Source organism: Bubalus kerabau, chromosome 15, assembly GCF_029407905.1.
Source record: "Bubalus kerabau isolate K-KA32 ecotype Philippines breed swamp buffalo chromosome 15, PCC_UOA_SB_1v2, whole genome shotgun sequence".
In the NCBI taxonomy this organism is placed as follows: Eukaryota; Metazoa; Chordata; class Mammalia; order Artiodactyla; family Bovidae; genus Bubalus; species Bubalus kerabau.
The window spans coordinates 28,843,582-28,870,850 of NC_073638.1; the positions used below are offsets into that span (position 1 = coordinate 28,843,582).

The 27,269-nt window shown below is 44.9% G+C and overlaps 1 protein-coding gene across 11 annotated transcripts in view; it reads right to left on the reverse strand.

The window, feature by feature from the left end:
* Positions 1-2,061: 2,061 nt before the first annotated feature.
* JAML (junction adhesion molecule like) overlaps positions 2,062-27,269 on the reverse strand; it is a 31,218-nt gene continuing 6,010 nt past the window's right edge. For all 11 annotated transcript variants that reach the window (XM_055548227.1, XM_055548234.1, XM_055548230.1 and 8 more), the window contains 8 exons: positions 25,326-25,480; positions 23,433-23,658; positions 17,893-18,005; positions 15,919-16,156; positions 12,554-12,692; positions 9,555-9,615; positions 6,212-6,298; positions 2,062-2,572 (listed from right to left, as the gene is read on the reverse strand). In XM_055548227.1, the coding sequence (XP_055404202.1) occupies positions 2,480-2,572; positions 6,212-6,298; positions 9,555-9,615; positions 12,554-12,692; positions 15,919-16,156; positions 17,893-18,005; positions 23,433-23,658; positions 25,326-25,480 (1,112 nt within the window). In that variant the 3' untranslated portion in view covers positions 2,062-2,479. The remainder of the gene's footprint in view (positions 2,573-6,211; positions 6,299-9,554; positions 9,616-12,553; positions 12,693-15,918; positions 16,157-17,892; positions 18,006-23,432; positions 23,659-25,325; positions 25,481-27,269) is intronic.

Below are 27,269 nucleotides of genomic sequence, written 5' to 3' on the forward strand. Positions count from 1 at the left end.
AAATTCAAGTAACATAACTGCTTGGATCTACAAGGAGATCCAGCTTGCTCCATCTCCAGCAGGTGTCTTGCCCTTCAGAACATCACCCCTCAGAGCTATGCAAAATCCTTCCCCAAGTTCGGCTTCCTAACTCTTTCTTTGGATGAGAAGAAGGACTTAGTTATTATATTTAGGGTTGCAGGGCTTCCTGCCCATAGACATAAAAAATAATGAGATGGGGACTGAATCATCAGATGACAGATCCACTGGGGAAAATATATTGGAAGGGGATGGAGGACCCAGACCAGGCTCTAGCCCCTAACCGACCTCATTTAGTTCCCATGATTATTTTCTATCAGACAAATAGCCTCAAAGAATTGATATGAACTTCGTCATATTGAACAGAGAGTAAGAGCCAGAGCCACGATTTAAACCAGGTTTGTTTCACCTAGAAGCCATTCCCTACGCCATATGCCTTCATGGTCCTGGATTTAGTAGACAACCACCCCTAAGCCAAGGGCATAGCGGGCAGGCAGGTCTTTCCCATGGGCCCCTGCAGGGCTTATTTTGGTTTGGGGCAAAATTGTATTTGACAGCTGTGGACTTGCGCTCTCAACCTGGACTCCATGACTGTGTGTAAGAGGAAGATTTGTGGAGAGGCAGAGTTGAGGGAGAGAGGTAGACTTCCTCTTCTTCCTCCTCAGAATGAAAGCTTAACCTTAAATGAATGGAATTCAAATTTGATGTGCGCTAGTCAAACCCTGCAGGGCTATGTGCACACTTGCCGGGGCAGAGCGCCCTCTGCAGGGAGGAGCACATGGAGAAGCTGCCTGCCCCACTCAGCCCTTATCCCAAGTATTCCTTTCTACCCAGGACAACCGATATACAATCACCATCCATCCACTCCACTCGGTATCCTGAAGGTTGTCATCACATGAAAACAATATTTGAGGAAGTGGAAAAGGGCCCCTTAGCCCAGGAGAGCATGTTGCCTAATAAGTCAGAAATGAAACCACTTCCTCCCCATGAACTCTTAGTATATGAAAGAGGGTCCCCACCCCATCATGTCAACATGTCTCCCCTCTCTGATATGTCTTGGACAGGATATTGCCTTAATCCACATATTGTAAATTACTGACATGCTCCTTATTGAGAGCTAACAATGAGGAGGAAACATTTCACGACTCTTAGCCATGACTGAACAAAAAGAGGCTTCAAGCCTCCAAGTAGAGACCAGAGGACAGCTGGTAAAAGAGAAAGTTAATGATGAGTGTCTAGTGGAGGGTCCTTGAAATCTGGAGAGTTAGGGAAATCACTCAAAAATGTAGCTCTGGGACTTCCGTGGTGGTCCAGTGGTTAAGACTCCACACTTCCAATGAAAGGTGCATGGGTTCGATCACTGGTCAGGGAACTAAGATCCCACGTGCTGTGGGGTGCAGCTAAAAAAAATTAAAAATTACCTCAACTTGAGATTGGATCAGAAATCAGAGACCTCCAAAGGATCTGCTCTTTATCCAGGCCCTAAATGGCTAAGAGGGGAAAATGGGACACAGTACACGAGGCAGGCCATATGGGAGTAAAGACGAAGAGATCTGAGCTGAGCCCAGACTAGAAACAGGAGTTCAGAACCAGAGGATTTAAAAAAATAAAACAAACAACTAGCCTTATTAAATCTTACAACAGTAAAGGAGCCAAAAGGAAAGGAATCTCACATTTCAGACCAAGAGTTAAATCAGTGGCTGTCTGCTTTGGTGACCCAGGAGTGTCACTTCTGAAAAAGACAAGTGCTCCAGATCCACCCATATATTCTATCCAGATCTCTGGTGGGGCCCAACCAAGAGCCATCAGCCACTCTGATACCCAGCCGGCATCAAGAAGCACTGAGTTACATCGAAGAGATGTATTCGTACCCCACTTCCACCCCATTCATGCCCCCCAAACTTCCTCAGGCCTCAAACCGGCCCCCAACGTGTGAGTCACAGCAGGGCTTTCTTCCAGTCACTTCAGCTGTTTCAGGAGTTCCCAACTACAGATTCTTCACCAGCACTCCACATGCCCTTCAGCCAGGGTAGAAACACAGGATGATTGCCACAGACTGCATTTATTTAGGGATCATTGGCCAAAGGAATAATCATTTGGGGTGGTTTTTATCTCTGATTCTTCTCTGGAACCTTCCACAGAGAGCACCGTCCAAGCAGAGGGTCTGACCTGAAGGGATGCTCGAGGCCACCGCGGCAGCTGACCAGGGTCCCCAGGGCCAGAGTCTCACTCCAGGGGGACCAAGTCCATGCTCCCCCTTATCAGCCTGTCTTCCTCCAGGGCTGTCCAATCTCTTTGCTGGCCTTCGAGCCCTCCATTGTCAGCCCTCTGCCCAAGCAGGGAGGCAGGAAGAGGACTGAGAGGGCAGAGGGTCTGAAACAACCGCTACATGGATGTACTCAGGACACACAACAAAGAGAGTCTCTGCCGCAGCCAAGGCTAAAAGGACCACCCCTTCTTCTCAGAAGGCTTGCTCTGTTTTTGCCATTCCCCAAGTTGACCTTTGGTCTGGTGGGCTAGTTGGTGCTGACCTCAGAGAAGGCCAAACTGGGTTCTGTTGAGAGGAGAGAAACAAAGCATATTTGTAAGAAGCATTTCAATCATAATAGTTACCATTTACTGAGCTCCTTCCATCTCTCTGGGCCAGTTCTGAATTTCACACGCTGCACTACCTCATTTGTTCCTCACCACCCGAGAGGTAGGTTTTGTTAATATTATTCCCATTAAGGATGAGGAAACTGAAGCTCAAGAAACCAAGTTACCTGCCCACTGCCCAAGACGATCCAGCTTCTAAGTCAGGGTAAAGATTTGGATGCTGGTCTGTCCAACTCCAAAGCTAGGGATCATAACCATTGTGCCACACGGCCTCAGAAAGAGGACGTGGTATGGCGCCCCTCCATTTAAGTAAATTTAATAGAAAAGCAAAGGTTCTGGGACTTCCCTGGTTGCCCAGTGGTCAGGACACCAGGGAGGCATGGAGGGAGGGCAAGGGGAGGGTGCAGGGGCAGGGCTCAATCCCTGGCTGGGGATTTAAGATCCTGCACACTGCAGGTGTAACCAAAAATAAACATCAATGTAAAAAAAAAAAAATCCATGATGAACAAAAAATCCAAAAAAAAAATTTTTTTTAAGTAAAATTTCTTTGTTACCCCTGCTCTCTATCAGATAACAGCCCCCTACCTGAAGTCTCAAACAAGTGGTACACAGGCTAGAATTCACCCACAGCCGTGTATAACTTGACACAGTGTTTTGCAGTAGCTTGACGAGCCCCTGAAGGCCTTTGAGACTATGGCCCTGGCCCCCCATCACACTTGCTTTATTGGATCTGTTTCAAGGGGCCATGGGTGCTGTTTTCTGCAGAGTTTAAATCGCAAACACCTGGCGCCAAGCATGAGGCGCTGGCACTGAGGGCGGCTCAGTGCTCCCTCACCTCTGCCCCACAGAGCGTCTGCGAACGGCACCGCCCAGGTGACGGCCACACTGAGCAGCAGGCACCGTTATCAGCAGGTCTCTAAGGCAAGGTTCTGGCAGCTGCTGCCGCATCACATGGCAATGATGGGAGAAGGATTGGGGGAAGGGGAATGACTGTGTTCAACTTCAGAGGGGAGCTCGCGTTTCACTTGGTGGAGCAAGGCCAGATTCTGATCTCACTCTGCCCTGGCAGAACCTTTCTCTGTTGCAATCATCTGGGAGTCATGTGTCCTTGGAGCTGGTGTAACAGGAAAAAAACACAAGCCATCATCCTATAAACAGAGAAGGCCAGCCTTCCTGAACACAGCAGAACACTGTTCCCTCCATGGCTGGGGTGCCTATTGTGAAAGTCCCTCAGTCGTGTCCGACTCTCTGTGACCCCATGGACTACACAGTCCACGGAATTCTCCAGGCCAGAATACTGGAGTGGATAGCTGCTCCCTTCTCCAGGGGATCTTTCCAACTCAGGGATCGAACCCAGGTCTCCCGCCCTGCAGGGGGATTCTTGACCAGCTATTATTTATCTACAAATAGCATCATGTTTCTCGCCAGCTCGTTCCTTTTGTCCTTACCCCTACTCACTACACAGCCAGTGTCTTTTCTAGGTGCTAGACTTCCCTGGAGAGTTGAACAAAGAGAACATAGGAATCAGACTCTATATTATTACATGAAATCCAGCATGCAGCCTTCCAGCAGTTGGATTATGTCAAGGTACAATAAGTCACAGAATTAAAAAAATCTAAGAGTTGAAAGATATTGACTTTAAATACAACTGGTGGGTAAATTTAGTTTAGGGCTTCCCAGGTGGAGTTTCGACTCAATGGTCATGAGTTTGAGCAAACTCCATGAGATAGTGAAGGACAGGGAAACCTGGAGTGCTGCAGGCCAAGGGGTTGGCAAAGAGCCCCCATGGGGACATAACTGAGCAATTAGACAACAACAAATGTGGAGCTAGTGTAAAGAATCTGCCTGCCAATGCAGGAGATGTGCATTCAATCCCTGGGTCAGGAAGATCCCCTAGAGCAGGAAATGGCAACTCACTCCAGTATTCTTGCCTGGAGAATCCCATGGACAGAGGAGTCTGGCGGGCTACAGTCCATGGGACCACAAAGAGTCGGATGTGACTGAGCACACACAGGTAAGTTTAGTAAACATTGTAAATTACAGGAAAATACCAGTGAAGGATAAGCTCACAAGATAACACTGAAGACGTGTAACACTCCAGGACATACTAGAACGTATATATTTGGATATACGTTGGCCATCCAGAATTGGAGCCAACTAGAAATCAGTGTGGAGAAGGCGATGGCACCCCACTCCAGTACTCTTGCCTGGAAAATCCCATGGACAGAGGAGCCTAGTGGGCTGCAGTCCATGGGGTCGCTAAGAGTCAGATACAACTGAGTGACTTCACTTTCACTTTTCGCTTTTGTGCATTGGAGAAGGAGATAGCAACCCAATCCAGTGTTCTTGCCTGGAGAATCCCAGGGACAGGGGAGCCTGGTGGGCTGCCATCTATGGGGTCGCACAGAGTCGGACATGACTGAAGCAACTTAGTAGCAGCAGCAGGAGCAGCAGAAATCAGTGTAAAGATAAAACCATTAGTAATCTAAGGAATTCTAAAAGATATGTGCAGAGAAGAGGTCATACTCAGAAATGTAAAAAAATAAAATTTAATAACAAGATAAAGCAATTAGCAAGTATTTAAAATATCCCAATGGATATGGCTCAGTGGCAAAGAACCCAACTGCCAATGCAGGGGACACAGGTTGGATCCCTGAGTCAAGAAGATACCCTGGAGGAGGAAATGGCAACCTACTCCAGTATTCTTGCCTGGAGATCCCATGGACAGAGGAGCCTGGTGGGCTAAAGTCCTTGAGATCACGAAAGAGTCAGGTATGACTTAGCAACTAAACAACAACAATAAAATATCCAGACACCATAGGAAAACTGTAAGGGCTGTGAATAAAGGAGCATTGGGTAAAATAGCATAAACAGTAGAGTTCTCATAGTTAGTGGTGCATCAAATAAAGAATGTTACTAGCATAAAGAGGACTTGGGAAAGACATGGAATTCATTAAGGGACCTAGGGCTTAAATCGTATACAGCAATTCCTTAGCACAACACACACTAGGAAGTTATTGGTGCTGGGCTTGCAGGCATGTGTGTATGAGCATCTAATGTGCATGGCAAATTTGTGTTGCGTTCAGTTAATAAAGTGCAAATAATGATCTTATGCTGCAAAAACAAAAAAATCTAAGAGTTGGAAGGGACCTTTTGAAAGGGAGGAAAACAGTTCCTCATGACATGATTTTTGTACAAGGATCTTCCAGTCGCTCTTCACTACATTGTGTTAAACCAGTATTGTGCTGATGAGGAAGAGATCTTTATCTAACCTCATGATGGCACTTCCTTTTACCTCTAAGATCAACCCTCTCGAGCTCTAGAGATGCTCAGAAGACTCAAAATTGGGTATAAGGACAAGTTTGCTACTACTCGTCTCTCCAGCAGAGCTTCAACTTCTTACAATTTCCAACTACCTAGAAAAAGCTCTGCCTTCAGCAGAGTGTTCCCCTACCCCACCACCACCCCACCTCACCCCCACCCCTGCTCCCGCCAGGAAACCTAGCAATGTCCATCCCCCGTGAGTCTGCCATATCCTTCCCAAGTCCTTTTCCTGCCTCCAGACACCAGGCTCAGCGGGACCCAGAACATTCCTCACCATGGTCATGTAGGTGGCCTCTGATTTTCCACTTGATTCTTCCTCATCGTTCACCTCTTGTGTGGCTATCGAGGAATAAATATGTTTCTGGAGGGGAGAAAATCATATAAACATTCTTAAAACTCAACAAATCTTACATGCCAGAGAAAAGGCTTTCTTTTCTATGTTCTTATGATCCCCTATGTTTACAGGGCATCAACCCCCAAAATCAGTGGGTTATTGAGAGCTACAGAATGATCATAGGTCACAATAATCCAGTCCTCAGACTTCCTGAAAATTAACTCATTGGCAAAGAGCACTATATTAAGAACCAAATTCTTTGGTTCAAAAGTCAAACCTCTGGGACTTCACTGGTGGTCCAGTGGTTAAGACTCCACACTCCCAATGCAGGGGGCACAGGTTCAATCCCTTGTCTGAGAACTAAGATTCCACTTGTCCCACGGTGTGACCAGGAAAAAAAAAAAAAAGTCCAACATCTTTGTTTGGATGGACATTGAGGTAGCAGCAGGGAATTCTTATTTTGCCTAATGATTTGAATTTTGTGGTTATTTTTTCCTAATTAGAGTCTTGGCAGGACAGCATTCATCAGCATGTAATTGTCATCATCTTTCCAATAGGGCTTAAATGGCAGGAACAGCCCTCACTGAACTTCATGTCTGTGAGGTCAGGGGTACTTTGCGACTCCCGTCCCTGTCACTATTTGGGGAAGTGATATCATCCAGTGACAAATTCTTAGACTTCTGGAGTCCCCTGTACTATGATGTGAGAAAATCCTACTCTTGGGTCACAAACAGCCCAAAAGATGGATAGGATAGGTATGTAAGAAGAGTTTTTCAAAAGAAAGAAAGGAAGGCCGGAAGAAGGAAAACAGGAAGTAAGAAAGAAAGAGGGAGGGAGGGGGGAAGAGAGGAGGGAAGAAAAGAAAGAACAAAAGTGGGGGGAGTTCAAGGAAATTAATCCATTTCTCAGTTCCTACTAGAAATTATTATTTATATAAACTATCACAAACCAATATGATCAAGAAAAAGTTCTTGATTCTCTCTTTCTAAAGGTTCCTGAATATTTAATGTGAACTATTAACTCCTTCACTTAACCTCAGATCAGATCAAATCAGATCAGTCGCTCAGTCATGTCTGACTCTTTGCGATCCCATGAATCGCAGCACGCCAGGCCTCCCTCTCCAACACCAACTCCCGGAGTTCACTGAGACTCACTCCATCCAGTCAGTGATGCCATCCAGTTATCTCATCCTTTGTCATCCCCTTCTCCTCCTGCCCCCAATCCGTCCCAGCATCAGAGTCTTTTCCAATGAGTCAACTCTTCGCATGAGGTGGCCAAAGTACTGGAGTTTCAGCTTTAGCATCATTCCTTCCTAAGAAATCCCAGGGCTGATCTCCTTCAGAATGGACTGGTTGGATCTCCTTGCAGTCCAAGGGACTCTCAAGAGTCTTCTCCAACACCACAGTTCAAAAGCATCAATTCTTCGGTGCTCAGCCTTCTTCACAGTCCAACTCTCACATCCATACATGACCACAGGGAAAACCATAGCCTTGACTAGACAGACCTTTGTTGGCAAAGTAATGTCTCTACTTTTGAATATGCTATCTAGGTTGGTCATAACTTTCCTTCCAAGGAGTAAGCGTCTTTTAATTTCATGGCTGCAGTTACCATCTGTAGTGATTTTGGAGCCCAGGAAAATAAAGTCTGACACTGTTTCCACTGTTTCCCCATCTATTTCCCATGAAGTGGTGGGACCAGATGCCATGATTTTCGTTTTCTGAATGTTGAGCTTTAAGCCAACTTTTTCACTCTCTACTTTCAATTTCATCAAGAGGTTTTTTAGTTCCTCTTCACTTTCTGCCATAAGGGTGGTATCATCTGCATATCTGAGGTGATTGATATTTCTCCCGGCAATCTTGATTCCAGCTTGTGTTTCTTCCAGTCCAGTGTTTCTCATGATGTATTCTGCATAGAAGTTAAATAAACAGGGTGACAATATACAGCCTTGATGTACTCCTTTTCCTATTTGGAACCAGTCTGTTGTTCCATGTCCAGTTCTAACTGTTGCTTCCTGACCTGCATACAAATTTCTCAAGAGGCAGGTCAGGTGTTTTGGTATTCCCATCCCTTTCAGAATTTTCCACATTTTATTGTGATCCACACAGTAAAAGGCTTTGGCATAGTCAATAAAGCAGAAATAGATGTTTTTCTGGAACTCTCTTGCTTTTTCCATGATCTAGTGGATGTTGGCAATTTGATCTCTGGTTCCTCTGCCTTTTCTAAAACCAGCCTGAACATCGGGAAGTTCACGGTTCACAAATTGCTGAAGCCTGGCTTGGAGAATTTTGAGCATTACTTTACTAGCCTGTGAGATGAGTGCAAGTGTGCAGTAGTTTGAGCATTCTTTGGCATTGCCTTTCTTTGGGATTGGAATGAAAACTGACCTTTTCCAGTCCTGTGGCCACTGCTGAGTTTTCCAAATTTGCTGGCATATTGAGTGCAGCACTTTCACAGCATCACCTTTCAGGATTTGGAATAGCTCAACTGGAATTCCATCACCTCCACTAGCTTTGTTCGTAGTGATGCTTTCTAAGACCCATTTGACTTCACATTCCAGGATGTCTGGCTCTAGGTCAGTGATCACACCATCGTGATTATCTGGGTCGTGAAGATCTTTTTTGTACAGTTCTTCTGTGTATTCTTGCCATCTCTTCTTAATATCTTCTGCTTCTGTTAGGTCCATACCATTTCTGTCACTTAACCTCAGAATGGATCATAATCACCCCTCATATTGATACAGTGCCTCAGAGATTATAGAGCACTTGCACATAGCGTCATGTTATTTGAACCTCACAACTGGGCAAATGTGTTTGTCCTTATCCTCATTTGGGGGATGAGAAAACAGAGGCTCAAGAAGTGGCAGAGCTGGGCTTGAACTGGGACTTTCCGATTCCAAGTCCAGTGCTCTTTCCCAGGACCCGCCCACCCCTACTCACTATGCTCCTCACTACTCCTGGGCTGTTACTGAGTGATGGAGATCTCCTGGGCACTGGAAGTGCTGAGACATAACAGTGAATGAGACACAGTTCTAAGGAGAATGATAAAGACACCACCTGGGTGCTGGAGCAGTCTCCACCTTGTCCTCATGGGGCACAGCTGCAAAACGGGATAATTCTGTTTTTTGGTTTGTCCTTTTTTATTATTTTATTTATTTGGCCCTACAGGCCTGTGGGCTCTTAGTTCCCTGACCAGGAATCAAACCCATGTCCCATGCATTAGAGGCACAGAGTCTTAACAACTGGACCGCCAGGGAGGTCCCAGAATGGCAGAATTCTTCTCTTACCTCTGCACAAGCCTTCTCTGTGTTCTCCAGGCTTTTGACCAGGGTGGTGGAAGTGACTGAACTGCAAAGACATGAAAGCACGTGCAATTAACCACCCGGCATTGTAGAGTCAAGGGTGATAACACAAGACCACACAGAGTTTTTACCAAAAGAGACCCCAGAGGAGGACCCACTTCTAGACACCTTCAGCCCGCACTACACAGCTCAGCTTAGAATCTGAGGCATGCATCTCTTTAATGGAGAGCAGAGAAGTATCTAAAGAAAGCCTGGGCTGAAGACAGCTTCATCCTCTCTAGTGAGTGAAAGTTGCTCAGTGGCGTCTGACTCTTTGCAACCCCATGGACTATACAATCCATAGAATTCTCTAGGCCAGAATACTGGAGTGGGTAGCCTTTCCCTTCTCCAGGGGATCTTCCCAACCCAGAGATCGAACCCATGTCTCCCGTACTGCAGGCAGATTCTTTACCAGCTGAGCCACAAGGGAAGCCCTCAGCCTCTCTACTGTCACCCTAATAACTTCCTGTAAGTGAATTAATAGAGGGACTCCATGGGATTCTATTTCATCATTTCCGAGGACTAGGGAGAAGAAGCTGGACCAGCAGGGGGCAGCAGAAACTCAGCAAGACACCAGTTTAAAGGCTCTGGGACTCTCCCTGGGGGAAGGACAAGCAGAATCAAACCCGCAAACACCCAGGGCTAGGAGCTCTGGCCCCTTCCTGGCCCCTTGGCCTTTGATCTCTTGACCATTTGCCTTCTGCTTTTGCTACTGAATGGCCTTCCATTTTTCTACTTTGGCCTGAAGTACAGCTAAAAATAACAACCAGGGTTAAAGCTAGAAGGGGAATTTGTTTTTTTGTCTCAAAGTGTAAATATTTTAATATTTCCTGATTATAAAGTTGTATGCTCTGATTGTAAAATAATTCAAATATTACAGAAATGTAGACAGTCTGAAGTTCAAGTTCCAGTAAACCTCCTACCCTCATAGGATCCACCTTTTCTTTTCTCCCAAATAGCACTATTAGTATTTTAAAATTATCCTTCCAAACTTCTCTCAATGCATAAGTATACTCACACAGAATATATTTAGTATGTGTGCTGCTGAAGTGAGAATTACATAATTTACTTTTTTATTAAAATAAGATCCTACTATACATTGTATATTACTTCTTGGACATCTTTCCCCATCATTACATATAGGGCTGAGCAGTATTTCACTGACTTGAATACCAATTCATTGGATCATTACCTTTCTGACAGGCACTGACAATGATTTCAGTTTTTAATTATAACCTTTGTTACAGCAACCATGTTTATGCACAAATCTCAACACATCCATCTGATTATTCCTTAGAATAAACAGATACACAGACATGGGAGTTCTGTTCTTCATTTTGAGAGAAACTGAGGTCCAGATCAGGGAAGTGAGCTGATAGGGAAGCCACACTGTCTAACTCTTTGTTCTGTGTTGCCCACCTGCCCAGAGCAAAGACTTTCAATTTCAAAACCAAGTCAGAAAGCCCCTGGGGAGTCAAATGCAAACCTAGCGGACACCAGCAGTTTCTGTATGATCCATGTCCCATGGAGAAAGGAGACCTAAAAGTCAGCTCTATTCAGTCTAAATGGGGGTTCTTGCCCCTTGACACTATTTCAAAAGGAGAGTCAATTTGCCCTAGCAACATAGTTCATCAACAGCGGGGTAAACAGAAGGGTATGGCCCAGCCAAAATCAGTGAAATGCTAGTGCTCACACCAGAGCATATACAAATTCCTGAGATACTAGGAGAACTGCAGGTGATGGAGCTGGTAAAGAATCTGCCTGTTCAATGCAGGAAACAAACAGATACAGGTTCAATCCCTGGGTCGGGAAGATCCCCTGGTAGAGAAAATGGCAACCCATTCCAGTATTCTTGCCTAGAAAATCCCATGGACAGAGGGGCCTGGAGGGCTATAGTCCATGGTGTCGCAAAGAGTCAGACACAGCTCTGAGCATGCATGTACAGAGAACTTCAAGCCTCTAAAAATACATTCACTAAAAATAATTTAGGACCTGAGGCTGTCCATTCAAAAGTAGCTTCTCATAATTAAAATGTGGTCCTTCAAATAAAGTCACTGACAACCTTCAAAATCTGAGCTTCTCTAAAAAGTGTATACGTACTATGGGTAATTCAAAAATCATTTCTTTCAGGCATTGAATAGCACCATTATGGTTCTTGCATAGGATTTATACTCTTAATTATGCTCTACTTGGACAAACATTTGTAAGTCTTTGTAATCTTATAAAATGAGGATGATGTGGGAATGTGCAAGGCCTTTCAGGACAACCAAGAACAGAGGAGGCTTCCCTGGTGGCTCAGTGGTAAAGAATCCACCTGCCAATGCAGAAGATATGGGTTTGATCCCCGGATCAGGAAGATCCCTTGGAGAAAGAAATGGCAACCTATTCCACTATTCTTGTCTGGGAAATCCCACAGACAGAGGAGCCTGGCAGGCTACAGTCCATAGGCTCGCAAAAGAGTCAGAGACAACTTAGAGACTGAACAGTGAGCAAGGGGGGTGGGGTCACTATACGATGACATCTAACGTGATTACCCCAGATGATGGCTAATTTAAAATACTCCCTTCCGGGCTTCCCTGCTGGTTCATTGGTTAAAAATCCTTAAGCCAATGCAGGGGACACAGGTTCGATTCCCTGGTCCAGGAAGATCCCACATGCCATGGAGCAACTAAGCCTGTGCACCACAGCTACTGAGCCCACTCGCCGCAATGACTGAAGCCTGAGCACCTAGAGCCCGTGCTCAGCAACAAGAGAAGCCGCTGTAACAAGAAGCCCACTAGTCGCAACTAGAGAAGACCCACCACAGTAAATGAATAAATCTTTCTAAAAATAAATAAAATACACCCTTCTGGGGAAATGGTACACATAGGGTCCTACCACTCTCCTCCACTTCCGCCTAGAGGCACCTGAGCCTCCCGGTCCAAGAGATGGGAACAGCCCCGTACCTCTTATTTCTGTAGGCCATCTTCACAATCAGTATCAGAACCGGAAGCAGCAGGATGGTGGCGCAGACAATCCCCACGATGATCACCAGCTGGTTACCACCCAGGATCTCTGGTCTGAGGGCTACCGGGGTCACCAACGCTTGGGAAAGGAGAGCAATGACAGAGCCTCAACATTCCAGAGAAGAGCTGGGAGCCTCACCAGTTCTATGCCAAGCAGCAACCGCCACATCAGGAAGTAGGAGGAGAAGGCCAGCCTTCACCCCACATGGAAGCACTGGGACTCCAGCTGACCCCTTTAGACTGAGAACCAGCCTTTGCCCACCCCTTTTTACCCTTAAAATATAGATGAAGGTGGGTGGGTAAACAGAATATCACCTGATGTACAGTAGAGTTTCTGTTTACATTAACAATTCTATCTTAAAATGTGGTTCACCAAATGACACAAATAACAGACATGTTAGAGGCTGCTGCCCTTTCTACGGTGAAGTGATTGTTCTCAAAGGTATCTAGGCTACAATACAGCCCCATAGTCGTGATACCAAGCACGACACTTCCATCCGTCTATATAGCACCCTTCACCCATTTCCTCAATTCACTCCAAACACATACATCCAACACCTCCTGGGTGCCAGATAGTACTAGGTGCAGAAGATACAAAGACCAATGATGCATGGTCCGTGCCCTCAAGGAGGGGGACGGTGTGCACGGAATGCCACGGACTGCTATAGGAGCTATGAGAGCAGTCCGCATGGGGGACAAAGCAGCGCTGAGAAAAGAGCACCAAGTTCTATGGGGAGCAGAACCTGAGACTTTGTCAGCAAAAGTTTTAAAGTTTGAGTCTGAAAGGAACGATCAAAGATTTTAGCAACAATGGAAGAAGGATAGGGGTGAGGGATGTAGGGACATTATACCCAAGGTCTGGAGCCTTTAGGTTCAGGATGGTGCTTAGAGAAACTAGCAAGAGGTCCATGGCTCTGGGTCAAAGGTTGCGTGTGAGGGCGTGATGGGGAATGAGGCTGGGTAGATAATAGGATCTAAGTCATGAAGGACCTTGATTACCTCAATGAGGAGTTTGTTTCAATTTTTCGTTTTGCTCTGTTTTTTGTTTTTTCTGTAGGTAATGGAGAAGACATTGAAAGGTTGTAGGAAGTTCAGATTGTGATTGAGAAAGATGGCACCGAGGATGAGGGGTAGCGACTAAGCGAAAGCAGAGACTGGTGAGAGGCCTACAGCCTGAGACAGGTCGATAGGCAGAATGAGGGGATGGTGCCAGATGAGAAGGAAGACAGATCCAAAGTCGGCAGTCGAAATGACAGGACCTGTTGACTTGTTAGACTGGGGGTCCTGGGAAGGGGAAAAATCAAGTACAACTCCCAGGCATGCAGTTGGATAACTGTGTAGATAGCGGTGGCATCGACTGAGGTTGCAGAGGTGGGCAGGGGAGAGGTGTGAGTGGTAGATTTGGATTATTCGTGTTTGAGTATTTGTGGAATATCTGAGTGGAGTTCATATACAGAGATAGATGGATGGATGGATGGACGGACGGACGGACGGATAGGTTGTGCCTAACAGAATATATTAAATGTATACAGAACATGGTGTTCAATACTGCTGGGGTAGGGAAGGTCAAGGACGAACAGTTAGAGTGCCACTGTGACCTACACTGGAGGAGAGGTACAAGTAGAAGGCTGACTGCAGAGTGCTGTGAGTTAATGCAAGATGAGACAGGAAGCACTGAGTTCAGTCCTTTGCAAACTATCTGATGATGTCTAGAAAAATGTATAATGTATTATGATGAAAGTCGCACAACTCAGAATATACTAAAAACACTGAGTTGTACGTTTTAAATGGGTGAATTGTGTGGCGTGTGAGTTGTATCTCAATAAAGCTGTTTCAAGAAAAAGTAAGACACTGGTTATCTATTTTACATATGGTAATGTATATCTTTCAATGCTATTCTCTCCAATCATCCCACCCTCTCAACTCCTCCCACTGAGTCCAAAAGTCTGTTCTTTATGTCTGTGTCTCCTGGAGGGGTGGTGTGAGGAGGGATGTGGGTAGGAGTTCAAGAGGGAGGGGACACATGTATGCCTATGGCCGATTCATGTTGATGTGTGGCAAAAGCTACCACAATACTGTAATTATCCTCCAATTAAAACAAATAAATAAAGTTTAAGTGAAAGAGGAGAAAAAAGAAAAGGTATGACATAGGGTGAGAGCTAAAGCAGACAAGGACACAGGGAAGAGGAAGAGTTGAGTGCGTCCATGTGCTTAATGGCAGAAGCCCACGGAAAGTATGAGCTTCAAGAGGCATGTTGTGAGGGTCCTGAGAAGGAGGAGAGGGTACCACCTGAGCACAGGGGCTTGGATAAGCTCCCAAAGGGAAGGGAGCTCAGGATGGCAGGGCAAAGATGAGGATGGAGTAGATGGAGGTCTGTTTGTGGGTGTGGAGGGCTCAGAAGTTGCATGAGTTCCCGCTAATGGCTTCTCTTTCTTGTGAAGCACAGGTTAAGACTTCTGAGAGTGAAGAAAGCCATCTGCCCTGCTTCCCTCTCCAGCTGGGATCCTTCATTATTGACAAGAAGGTGCCTCCATGGACTTAAGTCTCTGGCCAGAGGTATTGAGGGTAGAGGTGCTTCCTCACCCCTATCCCTGCCCCCAACCAACCACAGCCAACCCCTGGGGCCCTCGAAAAAGGCAAAGTCCACAGGCCACATCCTGACTGCTAACTGGGTTCTGGTTTAACTTTAACCCCTCACTTATCAACCCCTCTCAGTCAACACAATTGAGTCTTTACTCTCCTCCTCACCAATGCCCTTAATACACACTGCCAGAATAAAGAACCTTGGATCAGAAACTCCCTCTATTTTTGGTTCCTTCCCCTTCCTGTTTCCTCTGTTCTTTGCTGTCTCTCACCAGCTCAGGAGCATCTTCTCTTCTACTACAAAGCATAGAGCATCTTCCTTGAAGCCAAGTCAAAATGACCCCAATCCATCTCTGAGCTCCTGTATCTTTAAATTGGTATATTACAGAAACCATGAGTGAGGCTTGGCAGAGGGGTTGGCATTCACTCAGTATTATTACCTTTTTTTCCCTTGACCTACCATCAGAGAAGCACTAGGGTGAGGCAGGCAAGGTGCCTAGGGCATCAAATTTAAGGAGGGATTACTCTCAAGGTCATGAAAGCACAGAGTAGGAGGGCTTGATAAGTCCGAGGCTTATCAGGGGCAGGCAAGTACAGGACCTGAGAGTGATGCCTCCTTAAATTGTGCATCCTAGAAGCCTCTCCAGCTTCCCCCCAGTACTGCCCCTGCCTACCGGCTATGCAGCCCCTCCTCCCCACCCGGCCAGATGTTACTACATACTTCGGGGCTCTTTCAGGATCACTTGCAGCACAGTGGTTTTCCTGAATGTCAGGTTCCCCAGGTAGATACGGCAGGTGTAGTTTCCCCCATCAGACTCCTTCACTCCGTGGAGCATTATAGAGGCATCATTGCGGGAAGTGTCTCCCACCAAGTTTACACGGTTCAGGAAGCGGCCCCAGTTCTGGGAGTACCCCATGGGTGTTCTGAGTTTGGGCTGATAGCGCAACACAATCTCCTCCTAGAAGGGAAAGGCAAAATGTAAGAGACTGAAGGACTGGGGTGGGAGGGAGCTCTCGGGATTCACAGGCCCTACGTGTAGAAGCAGTAAAGGTATCATCAGAAAGTATCAGAAAACACAAAGCCACGGACACACGTGTCCACACCAACCTCCTTGCTGCTCCTTGAGTGCTGGCCTCAGGGCCTTCGCACTTGCTGCTCCCTATGCCTGGAACACTCTTCCCACCTAGACAGACGCATGGTTGCCTCCTTCACTTCCCCGAGACCTCTACTCAAATGTTACCTTTTTGGTGAGGCCTCCCTGATCACCTACATAAAACAACAATCACAAAAGCCTGCTTTCTTGTTCATAGCTCTTACTATTACCTGACATACTGTGTATATACTTCATTATTACTATTATTTGGCCTCATTGGGTGTTAGTTGCCCCACAGCATGTGGGATCTTAGTTCCCTGACCAGGGATCAAACCAGTGTCCCTGCATTGCAAGATGAATTCTTAACCACCGGAACACCAGGGAAATTCCTACTTCTTCATTATTCTTCTATGTATCTCCCTCCATCTTGATTGTAAGTCTCCCACCAGGGCAGGAGCTTTGAGTAGTCACCACATAACAGACGCTTTAGAAATACTTGATAAATAAAAAAGTGTCTGAATTTTTCAAAAATGTATATAAATGCCATTATTTTTTAGAAGTTTTTACGAACAGGAAATGAGGATACAGACACAAATATGAATGAAAAGACCTGGCACCGAACCTGTTGTCTCTTGTGATTCCAATTCATAACTCACAAAAGTCAACTACCATCCTGTGTTCTGCAGTGACTCACTTTGGTGGATGACAATTAAATACACAGTGAGTTCCCAGAGGTGAACCTGAAACTACATGTAATTCCCCAGACCCCACCATGAAGCCATCCTTTCTGATCCACTCAGACAGCATATAGGAATCAATCGAGTGTAAATGACATTTTGTACGGATGACCTGGAATATGTCTTCATTTGTAAAAGCTAAATCTTTTCTAAGCTTGGTACCTTAACTTTTATTAACGATAAGTCATGTGAGATATCTCTCAAGACACAGCTTGACTCATCAGGACATCACCATGCCATAGTTGACATCTACTGGTCTAATGAACTAACCTGCTGTTTACTGCTTCAGAGTTCCTGTGAAGTACCCTCCTCATCTTGGCCTCCAGCACTACTAATCCCAACATTCAACACATCCATGAAGACAAAGAAAATCCCATCACATAAATGGGGTGAAGGGGCGCAGAAGAAAACTCACAAAAATAACCCAAATAAGACAATCATTCTTATGCCTAACCCATTGCTCTCCTGGCTAGGTCACCAAAAGCATTCCCCCTTGTTATTCCATGAATTCTATAAAAAGGAAAAGAGAGAGAGAGGATAAAACCAAGATGCAGTAGCCAAGTCATGAACAAATGCTCTACATCACCATGTCCTAGATGCATCCTGACAACCCAAAAAGTCAAGCAGTAGCAACATCTACTTCATCATCATCGTCATTAGTCATTTTTCCCAACCGGAAGCTGAAATTGTCCAGCCAAGCTAAGAGGCCCAGTTGTTTTTTGTTTTTTTTTAACAAACTCCAAAGTCCAAGCCCTCATGAGACCACCATGTGGCACCTGATGCCTAGGTTCTTGTTGTCCCCACTCTGTCCTGACACCACTGGCCAGGAGCTTCTTCTACACAACGAGAGCTTCTCCTCCTTACCTTGGCAGGCTCTCCTGATGAAAACATCCAGTCTGCCCTGCTCATGTGCTTCTCTTCTGTGCTGTGGAAAACACATCCCATCTGAGTCGAATCACCCACGTGAACCATTAGCTCTGGGGATAAAACAATAAGTCAAGTCAAAGTATAATCTCTAGAAGCCAAAGAACTTCTGGAAGAGATCATGTTTAGCCAAAGATCCTCAGCAGTAAAACCAATGTCACCACCACACACTGCACACTTTCCCTCTGTGCGGCCAGAATATTCAGAGGCCTCTCATTAAACCAACACGATGCCCCAAGGATAAGACAGCACCCTCTAGCTGCCAACACACATCAAGTCTGAGGGTCCCACTGACGTCAATAAACACTTTCTGGCTTCTCTTTAATTTCTTTCTCCTTCTCCTTTTCTAGAACTTCTCCCACAAGCCCCAACTTCATTTCAAGCCTGTAACAAAGAACGGAAAACCATGAAGCCCTCCACTTTCTGTTCGCCCACTTGAGTACCCACATCTGCTTAACATAAACAGGAAGTAGAAATAACTCTCATTCTTATAAATAACCCACTGGCTCTCCCAGGTGAAAAACTGAATCATGGGTGACTCTCTTCTACTTAATTCTTTTACAAGTTGTCTTAGGGCTTGCTTAGGACAATTCTGGCTAGACTACAGGTCACAGGACTGCTTGCTAATTAGGTCAAACAACAGACAGTTTTCCTTTTGACTTTTCTCTCATTTTAATCCCTGCCCCCACTTCCCCACCTGTTCCCCCTTCTGCACCTGCTCCCCTTCCCCTCATTCTTGGCTTTCCAACTCATAGTCTCTTCCTCCTGCTTATTTGTGTAAACAGCTGATCCCATACTACTTATATCATTTTAAGAAGTCCCTGAAAAAGAAAATAATTAGAAAGATGCTTCTGATTTTTCAACAGTGCTCTATATAAATCAACCACAAACTCAGTCAAGAAATTAAAGGCAGGATGGTATTTAAGGGAGACACAAGTCTAGGTCTTATTTGGACAGAGTTCCTTCAAAAGAGCATTGAGCAAAGCTCACAAAGCAACACAGTACATCAGCTAACTTTTTCATCCAAATTGTGTCCCTGGCAGAACACTAACTTCCCGCTCAGCAGGAAAGATGTACAATGGGAGGAAAGCAAAAGAAAATATCATGAACTTGGAACTCTATGGAGGGAATTATTTTGGAAGTGATAAAAATTCACTCCAAAGAATATCAATAGCAAACGAAACACCCTATGAGTATCAAGAGTATGTCTATGAGTATATCAAGAATTGAACCCTATATTTTAAATGCAGTAATAAGAACTAAATATTCTGAATTCTTTCAACACACCAGACATGTGCTAAACACTTAGGTTATCACCTAGTCATTACAATATTTTGAGATATGCACTATTATTCTCCCGTTTCACAGAGAAAGAAACTGAATGAGCACAACGCTTCATGGCCAGTAAAAGGCAGAGCAGAACTCACACCCAGGTCTGAGTGAAAACAAAGTCCACACGTTCTCACTCCCTTTACTGTTACCACCTCACATAAGTGGAAAGATGGCTGATTCTAGAGCAAAAGTACAGGAAGTTAACATTATTTTTATTTGTAAGAAAACTGTCTATACAACTGAAATTTGTCTTTCAAATATTAGGAACTTTCTCTAAATTAAAATTTAAAGCCTGTCAGATGTGATTCTAAAACATGGACTTTTAATTATTTCATTATCTTCCCTCCTTTCTAGTATCATCAGTTCAGTTTAGTCACTCAGTTGTGTCTGACTCTTTGCAACCCCATAGACTGCAGCATGCCAGGCTTCCCTCTCCATCACCAACTCCCAGAGCTTGCTCAAACTCAAGTCCATCAAGTCAGTGATGCCATCCAACCATCTCATCCTCTGTCATCCCCTTCTCCTCCTGCCTTCAATCTTTCCCAGCCTCAGAGTCTTTTCCAATGAGTCAGTTCTTTGCATCAGGTGGCCAAAGTATTGGAGTTTCAGCTTCAGCATCAGCCCTTCCAATGAATTTCAGGACTAATTTCCTTTAGGATTGACCGATTTGATCTCCTTTCAGTCCAAGGGACTCTCAAGAGTCTTCTCCACACCACAGTTCAAAAGCATCAATTCTTCAGTGCTCAACTTTCTTTATGGTCCAACTCTCACATCCATACATGACTACTGGAAAAACCATAGCTTTGACTAGGTGGACCTTTGTGGGCTTTTTCTAGTATCATGGGGCTTCCCTGATAGATCAGTTGATAAAGAATCTGTCTGCAATGCCAGAGACCCTAGTTCCATTCCTGGGTTGGGAAGATCTGCTAAAGAAGGGATAGGCTACCCACTCCAGTATTCTTGGGCTTTCCTTGTGGCTCAGGTGGTAAAGAATCCGCCTGCAATGTGGGAGACCTGGGTTTGATCCCTGGGTTGGGAAGATCTCCTGGAGAAGGGAAAAGCTACCCACTCTAGTATTCTGGCCTGGACAATTCCAAGGACTGTATAATCCATGGGGTCTCAAAGAGTCGGACATGACTGAGTGACTTTCACTTTCACGTTCACTTTCTTTCTAGTATCACAGACCTTCATAAATTTAGAAGAGATTAGAATAGAATAAAAATAACTAGAGTAATGAAGTAATGATGTTGAAGCTGAAACTCTGATACTTTGGCCACGTGATGCGAAGAGGTGACTCATTTGAAAAGGCCCTGATGCTGGGAAAGATTGAAGGTGGGAGGAGAAGGGGACGACAGAGGATGAGATGGCTGGATAGCATCACCGACTCAATAGACATGAGTCTGAGTGAACTCCGGGAGTTGGTGATGGACAGGGAGGCCTGGCGTGCTTCAGTCCATGGGGTCACAAAGAATCGGACACGACTGAACGAATGAACTGAACTGAATGAAGTTAGGATCCAGAAGTCACCTAAAGCTCACCTACTATGCCACCTATCACGTGCATGAGTCTCTTCAATAAGAGTATTTTCTCTCCCTGAACAACTCAAAACATTGTTCAGGCAATTCATCTGCTATGAAAACTTTAATTCCATTTTGAATCTTAAAAATACAGATCACATGATTGAAATAAAATGCACATGCTTGAGCAACAATTACTTTTTGTTCTCTTTATACATCTCATTAACTATTATATATCTATACAGTGTAATTATATAATCTGTGAACACACACATTCAGATGTCTTAAAATCCTTTCACACAATACAAGGAAGCAAATTCTTAAAAAAGAGAGAGAGAGAAAAGAAAATAAAAATAAAACTGTCTCTAGCTTTTAAAATAAGAACTACGAGTAAAAGAGTTGGAGCAGTAGAAAGACAGAAAAATTACAAACTGAAGAGTAAACTTCGTGGAGGAAGCCATACATGAGTTTCCACATGGGAGGAGATGGCCACCAGGCAAATGGTTAGCACTCAGAGCTATTTCCACTCTGGCTGGAAGGAAAAAGTAAATACAAGTTGCTCCACTGGCTACTGGAAAATATCTGCCTCCCATAAAATTGCTCTAGCCTACTCCCAGGGACTCAACTCTTAAAATTGCCTCCTTTGGATTTGTTCACTCCGTCTCTCTTCCAAGCAGAAAAAGGCACCATTTTGTAGGACATGCTTGCATGTTCTCAACGCCAGCATCAGAGAACAAAGAAGAAAGGGGGTAATTCAAAGATAATCCTTGGGAGACACAGGTAGCTGGTTCATTTCTTCTTCTTGGAAAGCCCTAGCTTTGAAATCAAAAGAAAAAATGCAATTGATAAAAAGTATTAGTATGAAGTTAGGAGTGAGGTCAGAGGCCACCTTCCACAATTCCTGCTACCACTTCATGTTTTTAGAAATCAGATTCCAGTGAGAGATGCTCACCTAAGGATTTCATTCATTTGATGAATGTTTACTGACTGCGTGCTCTGTGCCAGGTGCTGAGCCTGGGGCTGGTCATGGAACCAAGAACATGGATGCAGGTGGACAGGGAGACACAACTGAACAGGTGTGATGAATGTGTCACCAGAGAGGAGAGCTGGGTGCTCCAAAGGAGCTCACTGAAAGGACAGACCGAAGCAAGCTGGCAGGGAGAGCGGTCTAGATCCTAGCTCCTGCCCTAGACAGCAAGCTCTCCTGAGGACATAGCCTGTTCTTCCGTTTCACACTTTTTTGTTGTTTTCTTTTTTTCAGTTGTTTATGTTTGGTTGCACTGGGTCTTCGTTGCTGTGTGCGGGCTTATTCTAGCTGTGGAGAATAAGTGCACTCTCTAGTTGCACTGTGCGGGCTTCCCACCGTCGTGGCTTCTCTTGCTGCGGAGCGCGGGCTCCAGGGTGCACAGGCTTCAGTAGTCGTGGCGCACAGACTTAGCTGCTCCACAGCGCGTAAAATCTTCCTGGATCAGGGATCAAGCCCGTGTCCCCTGCACTGGCAGGTGCATTCTTATCCACTGTACCACCAGCGAAGTCTCCATTTCACATTAAAGAGTATACCTAATTCTGTGATTTTCAAACTTTTTAAAGCAGCAGAATTCTTTCTTCAAACAAAATCTTACCTGGAAGCCCAAGAATACAACAGAAAAAAGGAAAAGGACTCGGTTGCAGTGGAGGTGGAAACCTGAGGTCCTGGCGTGACTAGGTCCTCTGTCCCTGCCTGCCTTGTTCTCACCCTCTGTGTGGTCCACCAGGTCCCATGGACCCTGAGTGTTCCACAGAGCATGTTTTTAAAACCAAGAAACTACTGAACCTATTTATAAATAGGAACATGAGGGAAACCTGCTCATTTCTTTTATATCCCCCAGAAAACATAGTTACCTACAAAGTATGGAGACAACATCAATCTGCAAAACTCATGGGGAGCATCAGGGTATAGTGGAAAGAACATGAACTATGTTGACAGAGGTACCAGGGTCCAAGTATTGGATATGCCATTTAATAAATATATGTCCTCAGGCAAGTCACTTAAACTCTCTAAGCCTCAGATAACATGTCTATAAAATGAAAAGGAGAACACGGTACTTCCTTCACAGAATTTTCATAAGGATGAAATATGTTTAAAGGAATGATAAAATAATCATCATCATTATTTTTATTTAAAGAGCACCACTGGAACTTCCCTGGAGGTCCAGTGGTTAAGAATCTGCCTGCCAACGCAGGGGGCACAGGTTCAATCCCTGGTCTGGGAACTAAGATCCCACATGCCATGGGGCAACTAAACCCATGCACCACAACTACTGAGCCCATGCCCTAGAGCTCATGACCCACAACAAGAGAAGTCACCTCAGCGAGAAGCCTACACACCACAAGTACAGAGTAGCCCCTGCCGCGAGCAGCAACAAAGACCCAGAGCAGCCAAAAATATTAAATAGATAATATTTTTTTTAATCCTCTATGGGTTACTTTAAAAAACTAATAATAAACAGAGAGCACCATTTATTGAGGACTCACTTCATGGTAAGTACCTAGCCCACTGACTAGGATTTGCTCAACAAAATCAGTTCACATCCCTCTTTGCACACCAAGTGTCTTGCCCTTTGCCCTTCTCTGTGTAAGCATTCATGTTACCTTTGGGTTCTTCTGGCAGTACATGCAGGACGACCACTTTTTTGAACACGAGGCTCTCCATTTGGAAGCGGATTTCACAGGTAAAGTTTCCTTGGTCGGTCTCTTCCACATTTTGGAGCAGGAGGGAACCGTCATGGTGTAAGATGTCCCCCACCAAGCGCACACGATTCTGGAAGTGCCCCACAGGCACGCTGATGTTAGAATAATAGAAGAGCACGTACTCATCCTGGAGGGCAACACAACATCAGAGGAAATTTCAAGCCCATGGCACCAGACCCAGAAGTCTGAGTTCAAAAGCCCCTGTTCCATGGAGGCAGCAAAGTCATTGTCACGACCAGGATCAAAGAAGTACTTGGTACCCAATTAATAAGAAGAAGAATGTGCCAGACAATACTTTAACTGACACAAGACTCTGTGGCTTCTATTAGACAAAGACAATTGGAGAAACAGGGTGAACACATTTTCATTTCTTACAGTTTAAGGTAAAATGTAACACCTACTCTGAAAATCACTTTGGGGATTCAGACTCACAACTTTTGGTGTTTGTTTGGCCACGCTGCACGGCATGTGGGATCTTAGTTTTCCAACCAGGGATTGCACCTGGACTCTAGGCAGTGTGAGTACAGAGTTCTCACCACAGGACCTCCAGGGAATTCCACAAACTCACAACTTTTGAAAAGTACCTCCCTGTGTTCTGCCATGGCCCCTGGATTCAGTGGCATCTAAACGCAACCCCACAGACTGGCTGTTGTAAGAATTCCTGCCGTGTTAGCTGTCAGCCCTCTCTTTTCCACCCTCCTCCAGGCAGCACATCATAAGGCATGAGAAGGAATCATCAAAGGAAATGGTTTACAGACTGGGGGGAAGAGCCATAGGGAATTCTTATCTTCACTTAGACAATGGGTATACCCCTCCTATAACAATAACAGTCAGGAGGTTAAGACTTTGCCTTCAAATGCAGAGGGTGAGGAAGGTTCAATCTCTGGTCAGGGAACTAAGATCCCACATGTCTTGGGGCAAAAAAACTAAAACATAAAACAGAATCAATATTGTAACAAATTCAATAAAGACTTTAAAAATGGTCAGCAGCAAAAAAAAAAAAAAAAAATCTTTGAAAAAAGTAAACAGTAACAAAAATTTGAGTGATAGTAACATTATGGAAATAACATGCTCTGAGCTACTGAAACAATACTTCATTTGAAAACCTTAGGACTTTATTGCTAGTCATACATTACTTGGAGTATATTTCACAAATGAGCCCGATACACAAGTATCACACAAGTATCTATCTCCACAGAATCCCAGATGAGGCTTCATACACTTTTGCCAATCCAAAGAGCTCCCTCACTCAGCCATGCTGAACCCGCCAATCCTAACAGTTTAAGCAGCCATGAAGGAGAAAGAGATGATCCAGCACTTAAACGAATCAGCACAATGCCGAAAGACTCTCCACCCTCCTGAAAGATTACTGTGACATCATCCCTGTGCCTGGGCCATAACTCTTTTTGTCTAGACCAATGTGTTTTCATTCTTCTCACCCCTCCCACCCACCCATGCTCCTCCACAAATGGGAGAAACAGGAAAGAAAAGAAACTAGAAGAACTTTATGTGTATGTCTCCCATTAGCTTCTCAATGACCTGAAAAGTATTACCATTATTCACAGATGGAGAAGTGAAACTCAGAGAGGTTGAGTAACTTTCCCAGCTGATTGTAATCAGCTGTGTACCACCAAGAGCTCAAACTAGGAGGAGGCTCAGTTCTGGTGAGCTCCAGAACCCAGCTCCTGAAACCCCCCCACCTCATGGCATGGGATGACTTGATTCTCCCTCTCCCCATATTCTGACACCATTGGCTGGGGCTTCTAATACACAGCAGGGTTTCCTCCTTGTTACCTCGATGTGCTTTCCTGATGAGAACATCCAGTCTACCTTGGTCACATGTTTCTCTCCTGTGCTCTGGGAAACACATCCCAGAAGGGCTGAATCACCCACGTGGACTGTTAGCTCCACGGCGGAAATAGTCAAGTCATTCAGGCCCAAGGAATAACCTAGAGAAGGCAACAGGCAAGAGAGACATCATCAGACAAACACACTCAACAACAAAAACTAGTATTAATCTCCAAGTAGATGCAGACTTTCCTGGTGGCTCAGATGATAAAGAATCTGCCTGCAATGCAGGATACCCTGGTTCAATCCCGGGGTCAAGAAAATCCCCTGGAGAAGGGAATGGTTACCCATTCCAGTATTCTTGCCTAGAGAATTCCAGGGACAGAAGAGCCTGGTGGGCTATAGTCAGTGGGGTCACAAAGAGTCTGACATGACTAAGCGACTAACATCTTCCCTCCCCAGATGACCCAACGTGAACAAAGTATTCAGAGGACTTTAATTCAACCCAGCGTGGTATTCCCAAGAGTAAGAAAAATACCCTGTGGTTACCCCCACGTGGCTCAAGTCAAAGGACTTCTACAATCTTCATACTGTCCAATAGCTCCTAGCTAGACCCTCCCTCTTTTCTAGTCTTCATCCCTGAAATCTCCTTTCTAAAGAAAGAAGAGAGGGAATTCCTTGGCAATTCAGTAGATAGGACTCCATGCTTTCACTGCTGAGGGCACAGGTTCAATCTCTGGTTGGGGAACTAAGATCCTACAAGGCATGTAGCAGGGCCAAAAAACAAAACAAAAATAAGAAGAAAGAAGAGAAACTCTGAAGTCTCTCCCCTGAGGTTGTGCATTTAGATGCCTCTAAGCAGGTGATGATGTCTCTGGCTTCTAGTTTCCCACCAGTCCCCTAACTGAAAGGCCAATTCACAGGTAACTTTGCTTCCCTCAGTTTTTCCCCTTTTTTCGTCCCTCTACAAAAGCTTATCTCTGAGTGTGCCAGCTGATTCTGGCCGTAGTGCAGATCCTTGTAATTAGGTCAACACAGAGCACGGCCCCTCCCTTGAATTTCCTTTGTTTGCTTTCTCCCCACCTGCCCCCTCCAGGTCTGCCCTCAGCCTGGGTTTCCAGCCTCTAGGGGTTAGTCCACATCATACCCCTCCAATATCTGTCCATTGTTCAAGTAATTTCTCTTTTCACTTAAAGAGAAAACCATTTCTAAAGAGAAAACCATCACATGGATTTTTCTGTTTTCATAAGACATACTCTATGCAAAGAGACAACCACAGCAAGACACAATTAGATGCTGGCCAGTTCCCATCAAAGAAGAGCCAAGTGAATGGATTTGGGTATAAACAGAAAATGTGCCGGCCTCTCCATCCAAGCTGTTGTCCCAAGAGAAGAGTGTTAACTTCCTGCCCCATGGCAAGCACACACAGTGGGGAAGATGGGAAAGAAAACATGAACTCACCACCCTCTGGAGGGAATTATTTTGAAAGAAATCAAAAGTACCTCCAAAAATGATTTGGAATTTTCCTGTAAGGAAGAACTGAGCAGCTTCAAGTGTGGTTAAAGGGATAAGAAGCTATATAATGTGATATGAAGAGTGCTGACTGTAGAATTAAATGAGCTTGCTAGAAGGTAATAGCAGCAAGCAAAGCGGACAGAAACTTAGACTTGACCGGCAGCCTTTGTACAGAAATAACTGAAGAAATCAAGACTTTCTACAGAGGAGGAAAACCTCTCCATCAAGAAGTACAATCCCCGTTGCCCAGTGTCACCAGGCAACTCCAAAGGGGGTTAGATTGCTAAGTCTCTGATGGAAGAGCAAAATGCTGCAGGCTGCTTCACCCGTCTCTGGAAAGAAAAGAAAGTGAAAGTGAAAGTCTCTCACAACCCCATGGACTAAACAGTCCATGCAATTCTCCAGGCCAGAATACTGGAGTGGCTAGCTGCTCCC